This window comes from Myodes glareolus, chromosome 11, assembly GCF_982192425.1.
Source record: "Myodes glareolus chromosome 11, mMyoGla1.1, whole genome shotgun sequence".
Lineage (NCBI taxonomy): Eukaryota > Metazoa > Chordata > Mammalia > Rodentia > Cricetidae > Myodes > Myodes glareolus.
The window spans coordinates 86,496,342-86,521,423 of NC_142036.1; the positions used below are offsets into that span (position 1 = coordinate 86,496,342).

Below are 25,082 nucleotides of genomic sequence, written 5' to 3' on the forward strand. Positions count from 1 at the left end.
GGGTTCATCACTGGGGTCAGATGTGCCTGGGGGCCCATGAGGGGTACCCCAGTAGGTCATTCACCTGTCAAAGGAAAACTCAAGACAGAGGCATTTAGGAAACGTGGTTGATTGCAAAGAATGCAGCAGAGGAATTTTGAAGTGTTTGTAGGGTAGACTGAAAATATAAAGGATACTAGGTATTTTTTTTTTTAAAAATCCTTTTATAAACACCAGTTACTCAGTTATAAGTAGGTAAGCTATGGAACAATGACCCATTTTCTCATGATCATTTATCTCCCACCTCCACGGACCTTCTTTACGCCCTGCACCCCAGGGGTGGAGTGGTTATGACATGAAGGTAAAAGGAAATGCTTGGTTTTCTGCCTTTGCTCCATCCTACTTTAGGCAGCCTTTTGTTAGGGAAACCACAGCGTTGACCAAAGAACGAAGACCCTCAGGCATGGCTCCATCATTGTGAGGATGGCAGCAGCAAGGATGAAACTGAGAAGCCAGACCGTCTGGGTTGGTTGCTTTAGCACTCCCTATCGCAGAACTTTGGACCAGCAAGTCCCATCTATAAACCGGAGAAGGCAAAATAGTACCTGCACCTCCCAAGGCTGCTGACCTTGGATTAACTGTTCACTCTGGCAATCTTTATTGGAAACAAATGCTGTTCTTCCAGTTGCTTGGATTATGACAAACATTATCAACTCAACAGCTTTCCTTTGACCTTCATGTAAATGTTTTTTTGCCACGTTTCTACTTGATGGTGTGGATGCTCCCACACTGTTCAACTTCTCATCTCTTCCTCGGGACAAAGGCTAAAGAGGTGGTAGAGATGGCCTGGCTGTCGGCTGGGCTGACCCCAGTTCTCAACTGTCCGAGAATTATACAGCAGCGGTGCTCCAACAACTAAAACAGCTCACTAGGCCTTGACTGTGTTAGAACTGTGCTTCACTCAGAGCACCTTTGCTAAACATCAGGAAGCCAAGGAAGGTGGATGGCCTCAGTCACAAGTCTCCACATGGCTCACATTGTGTCTAAGTCCTTCCTGGGGGAACTAAGTGCATCTACCTTCCTTGAGAGAAACACAGGCAGTTTAAGCTTGCCATTCCCATAGTTCATGAAAAGCCTTGTGTTTGTCTTCTGCCTAGTTTACTTACCGTGTTGCTGTAACTCAGGAGGCTTCTGTGATTCAGGGGGACAGTGGGGGTTTACAACAGTACTTGTTTTATTCCATTCTTATATGCAAAAGGTCAGCTCAGCTTAAAAGATCACATGTATTTCTCCTAAAATCATGACTTGGAAAATACAATTTTCACTCTGAGCTGTTACAAACTTTTCTGAATGTAACACGTGATGCACAAACGTTGCATGAACTCAAATGTATGTTTCTTTCCATGAATTTTCTGGTCACTACTGGTTTGATTCTGTCAGGAAAAAGAATTCTATGGACTCATGGCAAGCACCTTTTTCAGCTTCCTTGAGGAAAGAGTCTAGTCCCCTTCTTTCTGTTCACTATTCTGGTACTCACAGCCAAATTCTGCTCTGAGATGGCCTTCTGTTAACGTGTTGCTTTTATTGGTTAATAGAGCCAGGCAGGAAAACCAAACTGAATGCTGGGAGAAAGAAGGTAGAGTCAAAGAGACACCAAGTATCCTCCGCCAGAGACAGATGCACCAGAACCTTGCCAGTAAGCCATAGCCACGTGGCAATACAGATGACTAGAAATGGGTTAATTTAAAATATAAGCGCTAACAACATGCTTGAGTGATTGGCCAAGCAGTGACTTAAATAATATAGTTTCTGTGTGTTTATTGAGGGACCAGGTGGGACAGAAACCTCAGCCAACAGAATTCTACTTTAACATCTGCTGTACAATCAGCTATTTATCAATTTACCTTATTTTCTGCTTTCTCCCAATGATTGGACATTCTACAATTTAAAAAATTAATTTATGCCCAAAATCCACATTTTTTTTTTTCCAAAACAGTTTGCACTTCTTAACCAAAGATACTACAACTTTCCGTGAATATTCCTAGCTCATCCCTGGGAAAACAACGATCCATACACTGCTGATGCCAAAGACTCCGAGCAATGAAGCTTAGGAAACGGGTAGCCCTGGCAAGGATCCTGGACAAGGTTCTGGACTGTGACCACTGTAGTATTCTGTGCAACACTAGACAGCCCTGTCAGAGCACATCTCAAAGGGACTGATAATTAGGGTATGGTTCTAAGAAATATTATGCCAATTCCTATTGAGGTATTAGGTATTTATTTGATGTCTGAGCAGTCTGTGGATCTAGGCCAAGAATGCTAAACACATCTTAACCAAGCACATTATTACATGCCACATCAACTGTCTTTGAGAATAGAACATGCTTGGCAGTGACAGTATACGCCTTTAATCCCAGCACTCACTCTGTGAGTTTGAGGCCAGTCTGGTCTACGGGGCAATTTCCAGGATAGCCAGAGTTACAGAGGAACCGTGTCTCGAAGAAACAAAACAAAACAAGAACATGTCTAAAATACCAGCCAAAATTTGAATTTCAAATGACATAAAATATAACTTGCTAGTATGTTTTGGAAAACCACTCTATAACTTTAGTGACAGGACAACATAAAGTCTCTTTAAGACTGTGCAGCCAACGGTCTACCCCATAAAAGGAAAATATCACATTCAGCTAGTTTTAGCTATTCAGTAGCTCATCTATATTCTTCGAGCATGACTGTTCAACTTCTAACTGAAATTAAAGAACAGAGAGATTGTAGAAACAAGACTATTGAGCAGGCATTTTAAAAATAACACATATTACCAAGTAAACTCAATGAAAGTGTTTGTTAATATTTTTATTAGTATTTTCTAATGGACAGAATATAACACAAACCAAATAAAAATTTTAATCTTTTTAGTTAATAAAAATAACTGACATTCTGATGGTCCCCCTGGAGGAGGAAAGCAGTGACAAAGCAGGTAGGCACAACAGACACGTATGTACAGTGATGGGCACGAGGGACGTTTTCTGACAAACTGAGAATGTGCTCTTTAGTTTTCCCTTATAATACAGGAGCCAGGCCCCATAAGCAAAATTTCCTACTGATAAAAAAAACTTTACAAGTGACAAGAAGACTTTTAAAACAAGTCCTTAATTAAGGTGCAGCAACAACAGAATGAAGTTGTTGGATTAAGAAAACAGAACTATAGATCTCAAAACATTAAAAATGTACTTATTTTACAATTACTCAAATAAACATGCATCAAATGAAAATATTGCACAAAATTAAAACTGTAGATCGTGAAATTTAGGTTGTTCTTAATTTTTTAAAATTGGTACACTTTTAGGTTACATTTAACTGTTTGATTTATTTTTCCCCAAGAATCTGCAGCAAAAACTTACAGTGATCAAACTGAAATATTCAAGAATTTTTTGTTTGTTTTAAATTAAGGCTAACAAAGTGCATCCATTGGTCAATGGCACGACTGTTTCCAGGAACTACACAGAATACCCTAATTATAAGAAATACTCATCTGAGTGCTACATTTAAAGTCATACAATCAGATTTTAGGTTAATGAGTTGTGATGGTTTCTATGTAGTTACATATTACTTGAAAAAAAATCAGAAAATCCAAAAGAATGATTAATTTTGAAGGTCCTTGCCTAAAGGCACTACTGACTTGAAAGCATTCAGAAACTCAACATGAGAAGACATAAAGCTTCTTCGTGTATGCTCATATGTGCAATAAATGCCCGAGATATAACAACTTTATTATATGTGGCACACTGTACTTGGCGTCTGGGTTAAATACACAGCTGGACCAAGTCACTCAATAGGTAATCTGCAGCCATAGCACGGCCACACTCTCCATGGGAAAGCACAGACAAGTAGACACGTGACCATTTGACATTTCTGCTCCTGAAATATAGACTCTTCTCAAAAAATTATTTTACAAACATTTGCTCAAATGGCTGTGTTTTCACTCAAATGGTTCTGTTTGGTGTGGCTGCAGGTGTGTGGCAGGGTTATCAGGAGCACGTGCATTTTATATGACCTTTTTTCCCCTGGTTAACGGTCAGTTTTCTCACTTTACATAGAAATGCATTTCACATGTACACACTAGGCTCTTGCATGAATTCTTCTGTATATACTAAGATTTATTCATGTAAAAATATAATTGGAACGGGCAGGGACATGTATGAAGACCACTGCACTTGGCTACGCTGGCTCCCTACAGGTGTGTTTGACACATCCATTTAAGCCTGCGTAGAGGAAGGGGCTGGCAGGGCAAGGAAAGGATGTATGGTGAGTATAAGAAACAGTTCTTACACCAGAGAAATAGTGTCTTTTCTTACTTGAAAGTTGCAAGAAAAGGATTCTACTTATGCAATTCTGAAAGACATGCAACACGTGCTGAATATGTGCATAAGAGATATGCACAGCAGCACTGATGAACATCACAGAGCTTTTCAGGAAGGCTCCCTCTGTTCGCAGGTTTTCCTGGGTGAGAAGGATCTAAGCGAAAGCAAGACACGGATATACTGTCCCAATCTCAAAGCTCCCAAATAACCGGGACATCAATACTCTGTCCTTTACTGTGAGCACCCAAACGTTCTAACACCAGGATACTGGCTCGTGGTCTGAAAAGTAGCTTCACTATTTTAAGGTTTTAGTGTTAAATATTTGTAAAACAAAAAGAGCTGATATATCCCAAACCCCTAGTCATGGGAAGTATTTAAAAGTACAGAAATCCTGCATACGTGGGATATGAAGACTTCTTAATGGACAAATGGGAAACACCAGGAAATGTAAAGGCTTCAAAAATGGAAAAGGTATTTTGCTTCACTGATATATAAAATTATATTAGGGAGTTAAATGTATACACCAAAGGGTTTTGTGTACTAGCTTTATTTAGAATTTTACATTATGCGAAATATAAATAAAAGCATATTTTAAAAAATAGTACAGTTCTGTTTTCATTATTTATTTTCATATATGTACACATAGTAGAATTAGGCATTTGTATGTTTACATAGGACTATAAGCTCATTAATCCTTTGATTTGCTATGTCGGTAGTTACCTAAGGCATGTCTAGATCATATGATTAAAGTTATCATATGGTACCTTTTAATAGAGTACTGTTTAAATTTCCAATTTTTTGAAGGACAGAATGTATTTGGCAGTTCTTACAATAAATAATTCCCCTTCTATATAATCAGTAATCTGTTAAAAGATTTTTAAAAAATTTGAACTTATAAGAGAGCTACCACATGCTTCTTCTGCACAGAATGCCAAAGGAAAAGGAGAGAGTGGAGTACCATAAGAGCGAGCTGAGCCCTTAGAGCACATACAAATCTATGGAGATTTATACCAGTGAGTAATAAATCCAATCAAATTCTAGTTTTGATTGGTTCTATTTTATAGAGTTTTACTTTACACAACCAAACTGTAATTCTGGAGAAGAGTTATTCCTACACAAAGGGTGTCCTGTCACTTTTCCCAGACCTTGAGACATTTGTTCTAAAGATCGCTCACCTGCTGACCCACATGACAGCAGGATGCTGGCAACGGCCCACGAGATTACCGAGGGGCACACACCTCTCCCAGTCACACCGCAGTGTGCAAAGTTAACAAGCTCGCGACCTAGGATCCATTGCTTTGTGCTTCCCTAGCTCCTAAGTACACTCCGGCACTTCACCACTGCTGGAGAACGCTGATTTGTTTGGAACAAAAGAGACCAACTCCAGTCTTGAATGAGACGGGGCAGTATCCTCTCAATGTTGCAAAGAATGCACCAAATCATTTAAGACACAGGATTCTCTCTTCGTAGTGGCTGGATTATAGGTGAGAATGAGGAGGCCCAGTCTTCTGGATGAACTAGGGTCTGTTTGGAGACACGGAAAGACCAGTGTAGATGCAACAGTACACGAGTCACACCATTAGTCCTGGAGAAGTGCACACCAGGCTTACAGGGTGGAGTGTCACCTTTTCTGTACAGAAGGCGCTTGAGTACTTTGAAGTTTCTGTTTATATTTCTGCATCTGCTTTGACCTTGAATGAAGTTTGTTGAAAAGTTCCCGGAATTTATACTGTGGAAATAGGGTTTCTAAAAAGCCTTCTAAGAAGACATACACCATTCTCCTATTTAGCTGGTTGTGCTGAAACATTTCAAAGACACGAAGAATACCTTTCCGTGTGGTCTCCGCTCCAATGATGTGCTTCAGTTCATCTGTACGGAGCAGAGAAAATACACACGTTCATTCCACAGACAGAGGAAAGACATGCCTACATTATGATCGTGAACCAAGAACGGAAAGAGCCTAGAGCAGAGTGACACGTGAACAGTAGGCATCCAGTCAATGGCTGCGCGTAGCACCTGCATCGAGCACCACCTACACTAGAGACAGCGCACACAGGAGCGTCAGAGTCGAGCTCACAGCTTCCAGATTAGAGTCATGATCCTATCTCTGATTTCCCACGGGATACTCACTCTTTTCCCTCACCCCCATGAATGAAGATTTCTAATCATCAATATCCTTATAGACGGACAGATTTGTACAACCTTAGTTAAGATGCTCACGGTGTGGAGATGCTTACAGTGAAATAAGAAAACGTCCTTTGCACAAACAATGACTGCAGCTGAGTTGTTCCTTGGGCAGGACAAGGTTAGGGACAAAGAAATTAAGTATTATCCCGGGCAAACAGAACTTCAAAAAACAAATGAGAAAGAAGTATATAAAAAGTGGTGAGAAATAAGGGTAGAGAAATGGGACTGGGGTGTAGAGTTCCGGCAAGAGAAAGTAAAGAATAAAAAAGTTGCTAGGAGGTGGCGGCCTTCACCTTTAACCCCAGCACGGGGGAGACAGAGGCAGGCGAATCTGTGAGTTTGAGGCCAGCCTGGTCTACAGAGTGAGCTCCAGTACAGCCAGAACTGTTATACAGAAAAACCCTGCCTCAAAAAACAAAAACAAAAATAATGAAACGTTGTCACGACTATGAGGCAAGTGCGCTCAGAGCTTACATGGACAACATCAAATTACCACAGACAGAACACTGGAGAGCTGTCTATGAGCGTCCTGGAATTATTCATAAGCGATCCCAAAACAAAACCATTATTTTGCTATTAGAAAGGAGCAGAAAAATTTATCAGTTTGCAGACTTAGAATGTATAATATTAAATAAGCAGGAAACACCCCCCCCCATATTATCCCTTATACGTGGAATCTAGTCATTCGTGTGTGTGTGTGTATGTGTGTGTGTGTGTGTGTGTGTGTGTCTCATGTCAGCCAGGCTGGTCAAGTGTCGGGGATAAAAAGCACATCTGTGATGCCCACTATATGCACTGCTTTGTGCATGCCAGGCAAGCAGTCTGCCAACTGAGGGGCTTCCCCAGCCATACTTGATGTAGGAGGGTCATCTGTCTATTTGTTACTTTCATTGGTTAATAAAGAAACTGCCTTGGCTTTTGATAGGACAGCAACTTAGATAGGTGGAGTAGACAGAACAGAATGCTGTGAGAAAGAAGCAGAGTCAGGCAGAGGCAGAGAGCCGCCGCCATGAAGCTGCAGGGTCAGACATGCTGAATCTTTCCTGGTAAGCCATGAGCTCGTGGTGACATATAGATTATTAGAAAAGGGTTGAATCAATATGTGAAAGTTAGCTAATAAGGGGCTGGAGACAATGGGCCAGGCAGTGTTATAAAAGAATACAGTTTCCGTGTAATTATTTTGGGGGCAAAGCTAGCCAGGTGGCCAGGAGCTGGGCGGGATGAAAAGCAGCCCTCTGCTCCTTCTACACATACTCATGTTTATCCTTAAATAACAACAAACACGAGGGCCGTGACTGACAGTCCATCCACCTCTCAAGTTTTCTTTACATCGTTTTCTAAATGTTTCAAAGCAGCAGTCAGAGTCCTGCTGCTAACTACAGCTCTGGGTGAGCAGGGCTGAGTTTCAGAGGACGGCTAGGAGGACTGGTCAGGGTGGACACACAATGCCAAGCGCAGTGCCCAGCAGATAGGAAGTCACTGTCTGGCAGTCAACAGAATAACAAAAATGATGTCAATATCAAAAAGTAATATCAGAAAAAATACATCATATTTTAATTAAATGTGTTCACTCACCTGGCATAACTGCAAACAACTTTGTTTTCCCTGCGATTCTTGTTCTCATTCGGATGGCTTTGTCTCTGCATGGAACAGCTTCCGCTAAAATGCCATTGGGCCAAAATGCATCTCTATTTAAGAACATTAAATAATATTTGTAAAGAGTTTCATTTCATAATGACAATAGTTGATAACATCATTACAAACTGCTAAGAAAAGAAAGATTCAAAGCAAGACAGCATTAGAATTTTATATAGACAAATAACACCCCAATCCCCATCTAACCCAGACAGCCGGAATCTCAAGTTGATGTCTGCAGTGTATGCCACAAACAACTTGTTCTCCATCTTCTAGTGGATTTCAATCCTGTTTCTTGATGTTACTGAACTGAAAAGGTCTGGAGGAACGAGACTCCCTAAACAGCCAGAGTCTACCTTTTGACCCCAAGGCATCCTCTCCATACCGCCATGTACAGATACACTAAGCCCCACCATCACTACTGGACATGCCTTCAGAGAAATCATCTTAGTGAGAACTAGGAATACCTTGGCTATAAGGAGATAAAACCATCTTTGCTGTGTGAATGTACTACATGTTAAGACAATCCATTCATCTCTGGAGAAAGGGTCCACCCATAGCTAAACTTCCCCAGTTAAGAACAATCTACACTTAAGGCTGAGAATTCACCTGCCCTAACTAAAATGAACAGGAACTCCTATACACTGACTGTCTTCACAGTTACAGAGGGGCTCACTTTATCTGCTTTCTGCGTTACTCTGAAGAAACTCCATCTTACCTCTCCCTCCTCAGCGACTGACAGGCAGAGTAAAAATTACTGTCTCAATGTTGTTTTATCTGTACTGTCCTCAAACATTTAAAGATTAAACCAGTGTCAGATACAATTTTCTAAAATATTCACTGAGTGATTTCTATGATAAAAAAATGTTACACTTTGAAACAGGGTGTTCAAGTGCACCTGAATTCACAACATAGTTAAGGCTGATTGTTAACCTCTGATCCCCTTGCCTCTACTCCAAACCCACCAGATCCAGCTTTCTAATACTATTTCAACGATCTTAAAGTTATTCTAATGGAATAAAATCTCAGCTATCACTTTAATAATTTTAAAAAATGTTTTCTTTGCACCTTGTGAAAGTTCAGAAAAGTCCATAGCTCCACAGGACAAATGTTCGTCAGTTACAATTATCACGTGTGTATATGTATGTGCGGGATGGGGTGGGACATGGGCCACAGTGCAGACACAGAGGTCAGAGGAGACTCCTCCTTCCACCTTTCTGTGGACTCTGAGGATCAAAGTCAGGTCGCCAGGAAAGAAAGGAAGGCATTAAGTGAAAAGACAATTACAATAGCAATTACACTCTGACTATGTGGAAGAAGACATACCTGAATCGCTTCACTGAGTCAGCTACCTGCTCGGGAGAGGTCATCCAGTCAACATGGTCAACTATTTTTCTGGAAGTAAAGAAATTTGAATGAGAAATCTTAAAGTCTTAGCAGGCAAATAAAACTACTACAAGTCTCACAGCAACACTCTGAGTGGGGATAAGCTGCTTCTGAGAAGAGGGAGCTAATGATCTTAAAAAAAAAAAAAAAGTCCCTGATAATGACTGAGCCATTCCCTTACGGATGTGAAGTTTAAGGCTAGTCACAGGGCTCTTCACAGCAAAGCAGGGAGTGGCTACCTGTTAATGGTGTCCCCATACGTAGCTCTAATCAGCTGCTGCAGTAAGTTTTTGATATTCCTTCGCAACCACTGGTTTCTCTCTTTTAAATCAAACACTTCGTCCATTAGAAGAAGCATTACCCGAAGTGGAATATTGTCATCTACCTGGAAAAAAAAAAAAAGAGAAGAAAACCCAGAACAACTGGTGAGCTTCAGCCTGTAAATGACTATTGTATTGAATAACATCACCACTGGAGGTGCCAGAGAAAAAGTCACACTAAAGCCTTCAGAAGCTAACACAGCATTTTAACTCAGGGAAAATATGCCTACATATGACAGCTCTACATACTAGAATTTTATAACCCTGCAATGTTAAGTAATTTCTAAGGCTGGAATTTTAAAAAACTCTTCTCAAAATGGATTCATGATGATAATCTTATAGAAATATAAATTAGTTCTAGCTGTTAGCTGCTGTGGGAGTTCCTTCAGCCAATCGCCGCTGAGTTACCAGCCCATTGGGGCGTGGTCTCTCCCTTTAAAAAAAGCAGCGGCTGTCCTCCACTCTCTCTTTGTCTTCCGGCTCCGTTTCCGGCCCCTGGACTCCTTTCCTGTTCGCGCGGAGGGGCTGTTGTCTGGGACGGTAATCTGTAAGTTTTTTCCCCTTTGAATAAATAACCATTATATTAATCATAATTCCAAACTGGTGTGGGATTGTCTGTGACTTACGCCTTCATCTGGCGCCCCACGTTTGGTTGTAGAACCCCCCCTTCCCCCCCACTCAACTGCTTGCTACCAGCTCGGCTAGTCACGAGACCTCCCTCAGCTGCGGCCTGTGCCCTGTGTGTGGAGCCAGCAGTTCAGTTAAACCCCACGCCTCCCAAGCTCCACAGGCTCGGGACAGTCTCTGCCTGCCTGGTTTGCTCTTTTCTGAGTTGTTTTCAAATTTCCCTTGTAAGTGCGGCGCTTTAGTGGCGTGAATCAGAACGACTCGGTCACGTGGAGGCATACGCGGCTTCCGGGTTGCTCTTTTCTACCCCTGGATTCTGGGTTTCTGGTTCCGTGTATGGAATTGATTTAATTAAACTTTCTTTCTTGAGCAACTTATATTTCCTAGTTTTTAACAAATACTAAGGCAGACACTGAAACAGGACCTGTTTAAGTCACCTTTGCAGTGGTTCTAGTCGCAACTTGGCAACAGCGCCACCAACTAGACAAGAGGTAATATGGCAGTTTTTGTTTCCAACGCCAATTTTACTGTTTTCTTTATTAATACAATGGATTATGTCATGCAAGGTTTATATGACTATGGGAATATATTAATTTACTTGTTACTAGGTTTCAGTTTTCTTTTCAATATTTTATCATTAAGAAAGATACGATTTTTACGGACTAATATTGAACAACTAGTTGAAAGGATTAAAATTATTGAAAATCAGGGGTTATCTGAACAAGTGGATACTATGATAGACAAAATTGACTCCATGTCCAAGGGTACTAGGAAGTTACCTGAAAGGGTACAGGCTGTTGAATTTGACGTTCAGATGTTACCACAAAGTTTTGATAAGGTAACAGATAGAATGAACCTCCAGAATGGGAACCAAAAAACTGATACCTTAGTGAAATTACTAGAAACATGGGTAGGTCAGGAGATTCAGGATTTAAGGGATACAATGATAAAAAGATTAGAAATGATTGAAGAAACTATTGGAGCTGGTGAACAGAGTAAGAAGGCACAAGGACAGGATACAATGCCACCACCAGCTGTTAGAACTGGCTTACCCAGGGTCCTAACAACATACCCTGTAATTTATTCTGACAAAGGGTTAACTTCCAAAGGCTCAAAGGGAGTTAAAGAAGCTAGATGGACACCAATAGCAATGAATGATTTAAAAGAAATTAAGCAAGCTGTCGTTAACTTTGGCTTGCACTCTGCATTTGTTAAGGAAATGATAAGGACTTGGGCTTCTAATGTCAGAGCTACCCCCCATGATTTCTCTCAGCTAGTGTCTGCAGTTTTAGATGATGGGCCTTCCTTGATGTTTGGAATTTATTTCAGAGAAGAATCCAAACATATGGAACAGCAAGGAAGAGCAAAAGGTGTGGAGGTTTCCCAAGATCAAATTCTTGGTGTAGGAGCATATGCTGATCCACAGGTCCAAGCTCTTTATGATGAAGAAGTGCTGTCCTTATGTCACAAAGCAGCCTTGAATGCTTTGAATAGAATACAAGATCCAGCAAAAAGGGTCGAATCATATACCAGGGTTAGGCAGGGACAGAGAGAACCCTTTACTGACTTTGTGCAAAGATTAATTAAGGCTCTGGACATAGGGGTAACAGACCCAGAAGCTAGACGAATACTTCTTGAATCTCTAGCTTTTGAAAATGCAAATACTGAATGTAAAAAGATAATTGGGCCTTTAAGATCTAGATCAGCACCAATGGAAGAATGGATACAGCATACAATGAATGTCGAGATGTTTAGCTATAACGATGAATCGTGGGTAGGAGAAGCGATTTCCAAAGCTATGAGGAGACATCAAACTACCAGGTGTTTTAATTGTGGTAAATTAGGACATCTGAAAAGGGATTGCAGGCAAAGAAATCCTAGGAATAATATCTCCTCTGGGAATGACAAAAGTAGGAGATCTCAGCCTTCAGGTATATGCAGAAGATGTGGTAAAGGCCGACATTGGTCCAACGAATGCAGGTCAACAACAGACAGACAAGGCAACCCGATACCATCGGGAAACTCCTTGAGGGGCCTCTCGCAGGCCCCCAAGCCAAAAGTGGCCCAGTCATTCCCAGTTACAGTCGAAAATGTGTCTCACCAAGAAAATTAAAAACTCCAATGTCTGCCGTAAAAAGTAATACTGGTCTAAATGATGAATTACATGTGGAGAATGAGTCAAAAAATTCAGGAGGACAGAGTAAACGTATATTTTGGCAAACGTATATTAACGATCAAAGACCAAAGCTAAGAGTCTGTATAAATGGCATTTTTATTGAAGGCTTATTAGACACAGGTGCGGATGTAAGTATAATTACTCCAGAATCCTGGCATCCGAATTGGCCTCTTCATGAGGTAGATGTTCAGTTCCTGGGAATTGGAACCCTATCTCGTGTAAAACAAAGCACAAGATGGGTGGAATGCATAGGGCCTGAAGGGCAAATAGGAAGATTAAGGCCATATATAGCAAATATTGCAATAAATTTATGGGGCCGTGACCTGCTACAGCAATGGAATACCCAGATTAACATTCCTGTAGTTCCAGGAACTCACAATTCTGGGAAGGATATAATGAGGTATTATGGAAAAAGGTCACCAGCCATTCAGGCTGTACAAGAACACACAGCCAATAGTAAACCTTTAGAGGTACCAACAGCCCTACCTTTAAAATGGCTAACTGAGAAGCCAATATGGATCAAGCAGTGGCCTCTAGCTGAAGATAAGTTACAGGCTTTGGAACAGCTGGTACAAGAGCAACTAGATGCTAACCATATTGAAGAATCAACCAGCCCTTGGAATTCTCCTGTGTTTGTTGTAAAAAAGAAATCTGGTAAATGGAGAATGGTGACAGATCTAAGAGCTGTCAACAAGGTAATTCAGCCTATGGGTCCGCTACAATCTGGAATTCCTTTGCCTTCTCTATTACCAAGAGGATGGCCTCTTATAGTTATTGATTTGAAAGATTGTTTTTTCACTATACCTTTGCAAAAAAAGGATAGAGAAAAATTTGCCTTCACAGTGCCTACTTATAATAATTCTCAGCCTACTAGGAGATATCAATGGACTGTCCTCCCACAGGGGATGCTCAATAGTCCCACATTGTGTCAATATTTTGTTAATAAGCCACTGGAAATAATTCGTAAGCAATTTCCCAAGTCCATAATTTATCATTACATGGATGACATTTTATTATCTGATTCAAATAAAGATACTTTGGAAAGTATGTTTGAAGAAGTAAAGAAAGTTTTGCCTAGGTGGGGATTACAAATTGCCCCTGAAAAGATTCAAAGAGGAGATTCTATTAATTACCTAGGCTACAGAATAGGGTTAGAGAAAATTCGAACACAAAAGGCACAAATTAGGAGAGACCGGTTACGGACTCTTAATGACTTCCAAAGATTGTTAGGAGATATTTCCAGTCTACGACCAGCTGTTGGGATAACACCTGATCTAATAGTTCATTTAAACAAAACCTTAGATGGTGATAAGGATTTGAATAGTCCCAGAAAATTGACAGATGAAGCAGAAAAGGAACTGACAATGATTGAGGAAAAATTACAGGAGGCACATGTGGATAGGGTCAACCCGAATCTTAGTTCCATTCTAGTCATACTGCCTTCCAGAATTTCTCCTACAGGGATTTTAATGCAGAGGGAAGATATTATTTTAGAGTGGATATTTATACCTCATAAACCAAGTAAAAAATTAAAAACTTATGTAGAAAAGGTTTCAGAATTAATTATAAAAGGTAAACTGAGACTTCGTCAACTAGCAGGTATAGACCCAGCAGAAATTATAGTGCCTTTTACTACTGAGGAAATAAGAAAGTTATGGGAAGATAATGAACCATGGCAAAGAGCTTGTGCTAATTTTTTGGGAGAAATTAGCAGCAACTATCCCAAAAGTGATAGACTTAACCTCATAAAGAGAACTTCTTGGATTCTTCCTAGAATTGTACGTGATGCTCCAATAACTGGAGCTCGGACATTTTATACCGATGCAAATAAATCAGGGAAAGCAGGTTATAAATCGGAAGAATTGAGTAAGGTGGAACAAAGCCCTTATAATTCTGTCCAGAAGGCAGAATTATATGCCATTCTTATGGTGCTAAGGGATTTTAAAGAACCTCTTAATATAGTTACAGATTCACAATATGCAGAAAGAGTTATCTTGCATATTGAAACCGCTGAATTCATACCAGATGACACAGAGTTGACTTCATTGTTTATCGAGGTACAGGACATAATTAGGAATAGGCTTTGTCCAATGTACATAACACACATCCGGTCCCATACCGGTCTGCCTGGGCCTCTAGCACAAGGTAACGCTGAAATTGACCAATTATTGATTGGAAGCGTTCTGCAGGCCTCAGAATTTCATAAAAAACATCATGTCAATAGTAAAGGCTTAAAGAAAGAGTTTTCCATTACATGGCAACAAGCTAAGGACATTATAAAGAGATGTCCTACTTGTTCTTTCTATAATCAAACACCGTTGCCTGCAGGGAGTAACCCAAAGGGTACTCAAAGGAATGAGATCTGGCAGATGGATGTGTTCCACTTTATGGAATTTGGTAAATTAAAATATGTACACCACACCATAGACACGTATTCAGGTTTTCAATGGGCAACTGCCCTGAGCTCAGAAAAGGCTGATTCGGTAATCACACATTTATTGGAAGTTATGGCCATCATGGGTATACCTGCACAAATAAAGACAGACAATGGTCCAGCATATGTATCTAAGAAAATGAAACGCTTCTTTGCTTATTATAATATAAAACACGTTACAGGTATACCAAATAATCCTACAGGTCAGGCAGTTATAGAAAGATCAAATCGTACTATAAAGGATATGCTAAACAAACAGAAAGGGACGAAAGATACCCCCAGAAATAGATTGCATAATGCTTTATTAACCTTGAATTTTCTTAATGCTAATGAGAAAGGAACAACAGCAGCAGAGAGGCATTGGATAATGGAAAAAACTTCTGAACTAAACCAACCTGTTTATTTCAAAGACGTGCTGACCTCTCAATGGAAGCCAGGAGATGTGCTACGTTGGGGAAGGGGTTTTGCTCTTGTTTCCACAGGAGAAGAAAAATTGTGGATACCATCAAAATTAATAAAGGTTCGATTTGAAGAGGAGAAACCTCTTGGAAAGGAGAAATGACAGCATCTACAATGATGATAACCATACAGGTGGTAAGAAAAGCATATAGAATGGGGGCAGGGTTCTGTTCTTATCTCCACAGGAAAACACTCATCTTTGAAAAGTTCAAGGGACCCTGGATATTTGAATACTGACAGATGGAAAATAACGGCCCAATAGGGACTATCAAGAAAACTGAATAGGTTCTGTAAGTACCATATACTAAATCATATTTCTAAATTTATAGAGCTGGTTTTAGAGTTGGACTCTGGCTCAGTCCCTCTCTAATTCCAAGCCTGTTGTTTAAAGAAAAACCCAGAGTTTCTGGAGTTTCTGTCTCATGTCAAGAGCCATGATATGGGACAGAAAGAAATATGAGTTTAGAAAACATCTTTACTTTTCTTCATATCTATCATACCTTCATTAAATATATCTATCATGTCTCTCATTGAATATAGGTATTCATGTATATGTCTATATAATTAATGTTTAAGTTTTCCACAATGAACAATGAGTTTTTCCTACAGTGACATTTGAAGTTTCCAGGAAGAAGATGGGGCCCTATAACAACAACTCCACCTGGTTGATATGACGTCATGATACTGATAGCGCTACTACAAGACCTGTTTTGGGTACCAGCTGCACAAGACGGTTCCAACGTGCTGAAATGGTGCACATCTTGTACAACATTCTGGCCAGACCTCCACAAAATACTCAGAGACTATTTGCAATTTTAAAAGACATTGATCTTGAAATTTAACCATCATTTTACTTTCACAGGATCCCCCAGAAAGAACGTCGCCCCCATGACAGCTGGAAGTAATTCTAGAGAACGACGTCCCCTCTCCCAATAAAGTTTGTCCTTGGGTTTAGGGACATCATTTAGGGGTTGGTTATAATTAGTATATGGTTGAGGGTTGGGGGAGGAATTTTATAAGCACAGGAATCCAAAAAAAAAAAAAAAAAAAAAAAAAAAAAAAAAAAAAAAAAAAAAAAAAAAAAAAAAAAAAAAAAAAAAAAAAAAAGGAGGGATAATTGGATTATGGGATAAATAGATTTGTACTTGGGAGTTATTGCTTTTAGACAAACATATTGGTATCGATTCTTATATATTGATACAAAGTTAAATTATGTTGACTATTTTATGCATGCATGCTTCATGCTTCTACCTCTGTTTAAAACATTTTTATGTATTTGTATATATATATTGTATTGATATATGTATATTTACCATATTGCATTGTACACTTCTACCTCTGATTAAGATACTTATATATTGTTTATGTATTGATATATATTTACCATATTGCAATGTATACTTGCACATTGTTTATATTTGGAGGTCTCATTGTCCTCATTTATTGCACACTTGTTTATTATCTCAGTCTTTAAGTTAGATAGATATTGAGAATTATATAGATCAACAGTCATCTAAGTTTGTCATTTATAATTAGACTAATCAGGTTCTTTAGATATATAGAGATTATATTCAGTATAGATAGATAATCTTCAACCTCTTCAAAGAGCTGTAGAAAATGGCTTTTAATCTAATTCAGAGTTCTATGGTAGGGAGACACAATCACTCCTGGCAACACTGATCTATGCCCGAGAGAATGTTGAGCACCAAAGACACTCCACCTGGAGCCTTTCTTCTTGGCAGAACTGGCCTTTGGGTAAAGAAATGCTCATACCTCAACTACTGACAGAGTTACAGAATATCCGTAAATGGATAAAACAAGACTGTCATATCCTGCCAAGACAGGGTAAGATAGTTTTGAAGTTTCTTGCCTTTGAAAATGGTATGTCAGTTACATCAGGCCTTAGCCAAAGTTGGTTGCTTCAACGCTGCAAATGTGACTTTGGGTGTTTGTCCAGGTAGCCAGTTGTCTCTGCGATTTGTTACATGTTCTGGAAGTTGTTTGATTGCACTTCCTAATTACTCAGATAACATTATTTCCCTTCTCAGATCTTCGATGGGATTGAAGATTATATAAATGTAGTTACTTTCCTTTCATGACTTGGCCAAGTTATTTGTTATACAAGACTTAAGCTAGTTAGAATAGGATATTTGTATTTATTGTATATAATTTCGTAGGTTTGTACTTATTGTATATAATTGCGTAGTAGGCTTAGAACTCTCTTACTTAAACAAAAGGGGGAGATGCTGTGGGAGTTCCTTCAGCCAATCGCCGCTGAGTTACCAGCCCATTGGGGCGTGGTCTCTCCCTTTAAAAAAAGCAGCGGCTGTCCTCCACTCTCTCTTTGTCTTCCGGCTCCGTTTCCGGCCCCTGGACTCCTTTCCTGTTCGCGCGGAGGGGCTGTTGTCTGGGACGGTAATCTGTAAGTTTTTTCCCCTTTGAATAAATAACCATTATATTAATCATAATTCCAAACTGGTGTGGGATTGTCTGTGACTTACGCCTTCAGTTAGCAGTCTAGAACATAATATTAAAATTGATAATAATTTTCTGAAACTATTTTTTCATAAAATAAAAATATTTTGGCTGGGCAATGGTAGTGCACACCTTTAATCTCAGCACCTGGGAGGCAGAGGCAGGTGGATCTCTAACTTCCAAAGATAGCCAGGGCTACACAGAAAAAAATCTGATTCTAAAACAAAAAAAAAAAAAAGAAGGAAGAAAAGTATTCTTATCATCTATATTTAACAGCTGAAACAGAAAAAGAATATATTTTGCTTAATTAATGCTTTATATATAGTTTTTACACACAAACATATATATAACTATTTTCAGGAAAAAAGAAGTTAAAGTACAACCCAGTAAATAATTAAACTATCATTATAAAACATATAATTTTTATGGAAATTTTATGCCTTAAGTGGCATAGTTAATACTATGCTATTACTATTAGCATACTTTATATAATTGGAATAATTAATTAGTAATGCAATTAGCAAACCTAAAAGAATGTAATTAGTACACCTACAAGTTAATATAATATTTAGAAGACTTTTAGTCTCATGTTGCTCTGTTTAGGCAGTTTTTATCTTACTGGTCTTTTTTTTTGTACAATATGATTTCCAATTTTATGTTTTTATCGTTTTGTGCATGTGTGAGCTTCTTGTGGTTTTTTTCTTCTTAAAAATTCTGGGTCTTTTTTTTTTTAATGTGTAGTCCAGGCTGGCCTTGAACTCGTGATCTTCCTGCTTCCATCTCCTTCAGCAAACCCTACTGGTGTGCACCACCACAAGGGGCGCCTGTTTGTCTTATGCAGAAAGAAAGGGAACACAGGTGGTAGAACTGGGTGGGTGGATTGTGGGAAAGACTGGGACAAGATGGAGGAGGAAAATGCAGGATCAGAATATGCTATCTGGAAAGTTTTTATCAATTAAAAAAGAAAAAATAAATTAATGTACTTTAATCACGAAAGTCTTCAGCCAACGGTGCAAAATAATAATAAAAACCAACTGGAATGCTTTCACATGAAAAATTATGCATGCCAGTAGAAAACAGTTACTGGCTAAAGACTATACGTAACTGCTGGCCATTTTAAAATTTTCAACAGTTTGATACCACCTTCCTGATCAATTACGCACCTTAAATAACGATAAAAGGCAAGGATTTTACATTTTCACTACTGTGTTACAAGCACTGATTAGTGTAGTTTCTATGCCACAAATGGACAGATTATAACTTAGATACAGCAGAGGGAAGAACGACACACTTCATCACTGTGGTATAAATACCGCTAAATTATCTGAAGATAATGACAACATAAATCTGAAAAGACATTATAAAAAACATTAAACTATAAAATTCATCAACATAATAAAAGATGTTACAGATAATATATATTAAACTCATGAAATTTTCCAAAAGAATCTTGAAGCAATAATAATAATAATAATAATCAAGACAGTTTATTATAAACTAATCTATCTGGAAACTGAAAAGTGAAACTGTTACTTTAAGATAAATCTGCCTAAGAGACCAGAGCCCATAAACAAACCAAAAAACACACAAAAACGAAATCACACATAAACATATGGAAGGAAACAGAACAGTGGGTAAGATGAACTTCCAGGAAATGGTGCGTAGGCCAGCTGAATGCTTACCCAATCCACACATACAATAATCAGAGATGAAGTGCAAATTTAAATGTTGCCATGGTAAAGCAAGGATTTGTAAAGGAAAACCACAGGGCAGCATCACTGTGACCCTAATGTTGATAAATTTACATATGGGGCTCACATGTGCACACGCACGCACACATGCACGCACGTACACAGCAAAGAACTCATACTCAGATTGTATCATACTAATAAAATACACAAAAACAAAGATAACTGTGCCAATAGGAAAATGAGTGAAAGATTCAGACACCCACAAACAGGTCACTGAATGGGCGTCTATGTCAGTACGACCATGGGAAGGGTGAATGACAGAAACAAACACTGGCTCTCTGCAGAATGCAGAATATTAAAACTTGCACATACTGCTGGTGAGAATGATAATGGTACAATCAGTTTTGGAAAAGTATTTAGTAGCACATATTAACTTTTAATTTATATAACTTATATACATTTTCTGACTCAGGAATTGAATTTCTAAGTGGAAGAATGTGTATTTATCTTTTTCAATTTTAAGATATGAATTAAAATGTCCATAGAGTTCTATGCATAATCCCATATACAAACTTATAAGATCAAGTACACATCCTACAAAGACACAAACTCTGAGAAAGAACAACTGAAGGATACAGCACAGAAGACCATCACAGAGCTGAGCAGCAACACCGGCCACAGAGCACCACCTTTGTCGTCTATTCACAAGTATAAAGTATAAAAACCAGGGCTAAAGGAGAGCGATACATCCAAGGTTATACTAGCACGGGAGGACAGTGGTTTCTAAGGCCCTGGTAATTTCTGGGATTTGTTGGTTTGTTTTTAAATGAAGAGTGCTGATATCAGAAACATGTTCAGTCCCTAAGAATTCACCATGTTTAACTCAACATGGGAATCTGAATGAATGAAACACGCACATTTATTTTAAAAACTCTGCCACCCTATTCTAAAATAGAAAAACAGAATACAGATGAACTCACATTATCATCGAGCTGAGCTGAGACTCGACAATGCTCAGGATCCGAATCAGTCTTCGTAATTAAAGGAGGCACCTGTACATTTAAAATGATAAAAAGTTAACATAGCACCCAGGAAACTAACCCAACACCATCATAACTCAAAGCAAAGAAAGGCCAGCACTGGATTCGACTTTGGTGCAAATATCAACAGTTGAACACTCTAGACTTTGCACTGGGGATGGCCAGGGAGCAGAGCTCCAGCCTGCTCTTTCTAAGAACCCTGGAAAGCTTATTAGCAGGTTTAAGCAATTAACCAATTATTTGATGAGCAGGAAGGAGGGAAAACATCTGACCATGTATTTTAAAACCTGGGGAATCTGCAGATGTCCTGTGCCAGCAGAAGTACTGCCACTCAGTCCACGTTTCAGTTTTCCACAACTACCATGAGGACAAAGGCCACTGAAAGTACGATGTCTAACGGAAAAGGAAATGCCTCTACCAGTAAGAAAAAAAACCTTCATTCAACAAATAAGTGTTTGTGTCATTCAGATTCACATAGAATTAGTTTATAACTCAAGTGTTAGGTTTATGGGTTGTCTTTAAAGCTCTGATAACATACTTTAAAAAAGCTACATCAACATGATTTTACGAGTGTAAGTGAGAGATGCAATAGAGGTCTCGGCATGTAACAAGAAAGCTTCCTGTGACCACATGGCTCAGGGGCACACACAGGGCACAGCACCACACTGGCAGGGGAGGACCTCTCCTGACTGACCTGATGGGTCTCCACTGTTTGAATCAGGATAAAAGAATACATTAAATTCTATATCTGTGAATATTAAGTATAACTAATTTGCAAATACAACTTATTTATCTGCAAAGAAATCTATACCATTAGAGAATCAATACAGCCCAGTGTAGTAAGTTGATGCAAAATATTAACTTTGCTAAATTTAAATATTTACTGTAAATGAATTTTTAAAATTTTACGATAGACTGATGAGAGAGTTCTTAGTGTCAGTTTGTGTTGTCCCTTTAGCTCTTCTCTCCTAGGGTCCTTGTCTGGCAGTCTGGGGAAGCAGCACACACTATAGGTGATAAGGACAACAGTGTGCTTTCCACAGCACTGGGAAGCTGCTTACCTTAAAGAACGACTGCTTTATGTCCTGCCCCAGCCTCTCAGACATTCTGCCTACGTTGTCAGACATTTTTGTCACTCCCTCCGCCAAGCTATCAGGAAGGGATTTGACTGCATTTGACACATTCCTCATAGAGTTGCGAAGCGGATTTACAAAAGTGTCCATCTAAAGCAAAACAGAAATTATATTCAGATCAGTTACACAACTCAGGAGCCTAAGAAAATACAGAGTACTACCATAGGAAGACAAAATGATTTTCTTGTCAATAGTATGCCATTGCATTAAACATTACACACACACACACACACACACACGCACACGCGCATGCGCACACGCAAACACACACACACACACACATACACACACCTGTTGACTTAGTGTACTTTAGAATGTATCTTCATAATTCCTGTTTGTTTTGTTTCTCCAAGACAGGGTTTCACTGTGTAGCACTGGCTGTCCTGGAACTCTTTCTGTGGACCATGATAACCTGAACTCAGTGATCTGCTTGCTTCTGCCTCCTGAGTCCTGGGTACTTAGGGCCTGTGCCACCATGTCCAGTTTGACATGCAGAATCCTAAAAATAGGACCTTAGGAGAATATCTATCAAGTATCAAATTTATAAACATGCAACTAAAGAGAAAGTTGTGGCTCTCTAATATAATATTTACTACAGAGAAATTCAAAAGTGTCCACTCCATGACTACTTTTACAAATATAAGACTTTTTTAAAAACAGAACTAAAAAAATATTCTGAAATGTTCTGAAAACAGACAAGAACAAACTTTCCAATCAAGAGGCACAAGAGTAAACCACGGAGGGCCAGTTTCGGCACATGTGACTTACACACCTGCCTCTTTTTTAGGCTGCCAGCTCTACTCAGCTCTCTGTTCTACTAACACAACACACACTGGAATTTTGACTGAAATTGCTACTTCTTGCTATGGGTAAAAAATGATCTCACGTCACAATATGACAGCAGATAAAAGGGGACATCAAACCGAGAGAAAGACCGAGTGGCATCTGTTCTAGGAGCTGTTCTACAGATTTTTTTTTTAAAAAAATGGACAAAAGTAAAGTTGTGAAAACCCTCACAAAATGCTTGTAGACTCTTTAATGGCTACTTAGAAGGGTCTTTAGACTTTATTTAACATAAAATTCTTTTATCTCAGAAGACTTACCAATTTTTTGTGAAAAAACGTGTAAATCTGTATTTTTCTTTTATTAAAAAGGAGCGATGAAAGAATATCTGAAAAGGAAATTTAACACCATGCTTACCTTACGAGCAAAATCTCCTTTCCCTTTACTGTAGGCTTTGTTCTCAAGGAAATCAAACACACAGTGTGCCAAGGCTGGGGATGCTTTCATCATCTCAGGAGTTAAGAGTAGCTAATGGGGAAAAGAAGGTAGTTCAGGATGGTAAGATAGGGGAAAGATTGTTTATAATTTCATTCTACAATGTAAGATATCTTATAACTTAAGAATACAAAATACTTTATTTTCTGACTCCACAATTCAAACACATTAGAAAACTTGTGTTGTTTATATAATTATGCTAAAGTTTAACATTAATGAAAGCAAAATTTTATGATATATATAAATAATAACTTTCAAGTGTTATTTAAAAAGTACAAAACAAAATACTGCTTACACAAATGCTAATGAACATTAACAGTCTAGCTTAGTTCGTTCTATACCACAAGGTGTGATACATGAGTTAAAAGTATACAGTAGAGACACCGTCAAAAATAGACTTAATAATACTTCATTTGGGAAAGTCATTAATGGTACAAACATAAACTAGAACCAAAACTGAGTATTTTTCAGGCAAAATGTTTAAGAAGAGTTTTAGAAATACAGCATTCCTGCATTCAGTTTCGAGTTAGGAGAAAACGAAGGTCAGCGGATGCCCCTTTACTTCCTTCTCTTCCTGTCCTTTCAGTAGAGACAACAGTAAGAATAAGCAAAGCTAGTCACACGTGTGAATATTTAAGAGAAGACATTAAAGGAAACGCTTCTAAACAAAATATTCAGTTTATTGTCTTCTAAATTTCACTTGATTCTAAGGGGAGTTTCCTAAATATTTTTCTAAAAGATTTTTTTTCTAAAAGAGCCATATAATAATTATGTAGGTTATGACCAAAGAGTCCCTACCATAACTATTCAAGTCTCCTGCTTATGAAGATGGAAGGAAGGAGGGAGGAAGGGGCAGAGAAGAAAGGAGAGAAAGAAGGGAAAAGAAAGAAAACAACTACAGGCAACAGATAAAAATCCTTGCTCCCAAACAGGAGCTTCTCTGTTGGCTGCAGTCTGCTAACCCTCCTGCAGAAGACAATGAGCTGAGTAATGGGACACTGTTCACTGTGGGGTATCCTTGTCCACTGTGGGGTGTCCTTGTCCACTGTGGGGTGTCCTTCTGAGACACTAACTAGGGTAAACTCCACCTGGGTTCTGCGTATTCACGTGTAAAATGCATCTCAGGGCATTCTACAAGCCTGTGCAATATGTAACATGTAAAATATGTTTTGCTGTTTCCTATGAGGAAATTTTATGACCAAGATGATGGATCCAAGAAGCATATTCAGTTCTATTTCTCTCTTGAACTATTTGGAGAACAAAAAATTGTACTGGTTTTCGTGGTCACATGAAAAATTACTATGTATTGAACTGGTAGCATTTAACTGTTGGGTATGGCATATGATGTATATACATACAATAATCTAAAAAACATGCTACAAATACTCATCTAAACATAAAGAAACAAGTCTTGGTGCTTAAAAGTAAACATTTAAGTTTACCAATAAATACAGAAATAGTTAATAAACTATTTAAAAGACTACATGTCAATTTGATACACTCCTCAAAATTGATTATTAGTCCACTATTACAGCCAAAATGCTCAGCTGTGTTTCGTTCTTACTGCTAAATAGGCTGGAGACAGAGCCCAGGGTCACAGCATGCCAAACACATGCTATACCAAACTAACTCAAGGAGGAAATATCTACTCTACGTTTGTATCATAGTGAATGAAATCTATGGGAAATAGGAAAATGGCCTTACCTGCAAATAGGCATTTAAATCTTTTTTCCTCTTTTCTAAAAAGTCTCTGTCCATGTTGTTAAAAGTCTTTTTACCAGGGAGTTTCAATATGCTCGACAGATTTTCAAACTACAAGACAAAATACATTCGAAAGTTCTCTTTTTAAGAGAAATGATTGCCACATAACAATTTCTCTACATGTCAAATGTATCTTCAGA

At 38.8% G+C, this 25,082-nt stretch overlaps 1 protein-coding gene across 4 annotated transcripts in view; it reads right to left on the reverse strand.

Annotated features, from left to right (window-relative positions):
- Positions 1 to 2,811: 2,811 nt before the first annotated feature.
- Snx13 (sorting nexin 13) overlaps positions 2,812 to 25,082 on the reverse strand; it is a 104,219-nt gene continuing 81,948 nt past the window's right edge. For all 4 annotated transcript variants that reach the window (XM_085697743.2, XM_085697742.2, XM_048415951.3 and 1 more), the window contains 8 exons: positions 24,886 to 24,993; positions 23,104 to 23,214; positions 21,832 to 21,993; positions 20,711 to 20,782; positions 9,788 to 9,933; positions 9,489 to 9,557; positions 8,103 to 8,215; positions 2,812 to 6,209 (listed from right to left, as the gene is read on the reverse strand). In XM_085697743.2, the coding sequence (XP_085553869.1) occupies positions 5,962 to 6,209; positions 8,103 to 8,215; positions 9,489 to 9,557; positions 9,788 to 9,933; positions 20,711 to 20,782; positions 21,832 to 21,993; positions 23,104 to 23,214; positions 24,886 to 24,993 (1,029 nt within the window). In that variant the 3' untranslated portion in view covers positions 2,812 to 5,961. The remainder of the gene's footprint in view (positions 6,210 to 8,102; positions 8,216 to 9,488; positions 9,558 to 9,787; positions 9,934 to 20,710; positions 20,783 to 21,831; positions 21,994 to 23,103; positions 23,215 to 24,885; positions 24,994 to 25,082) is intronic.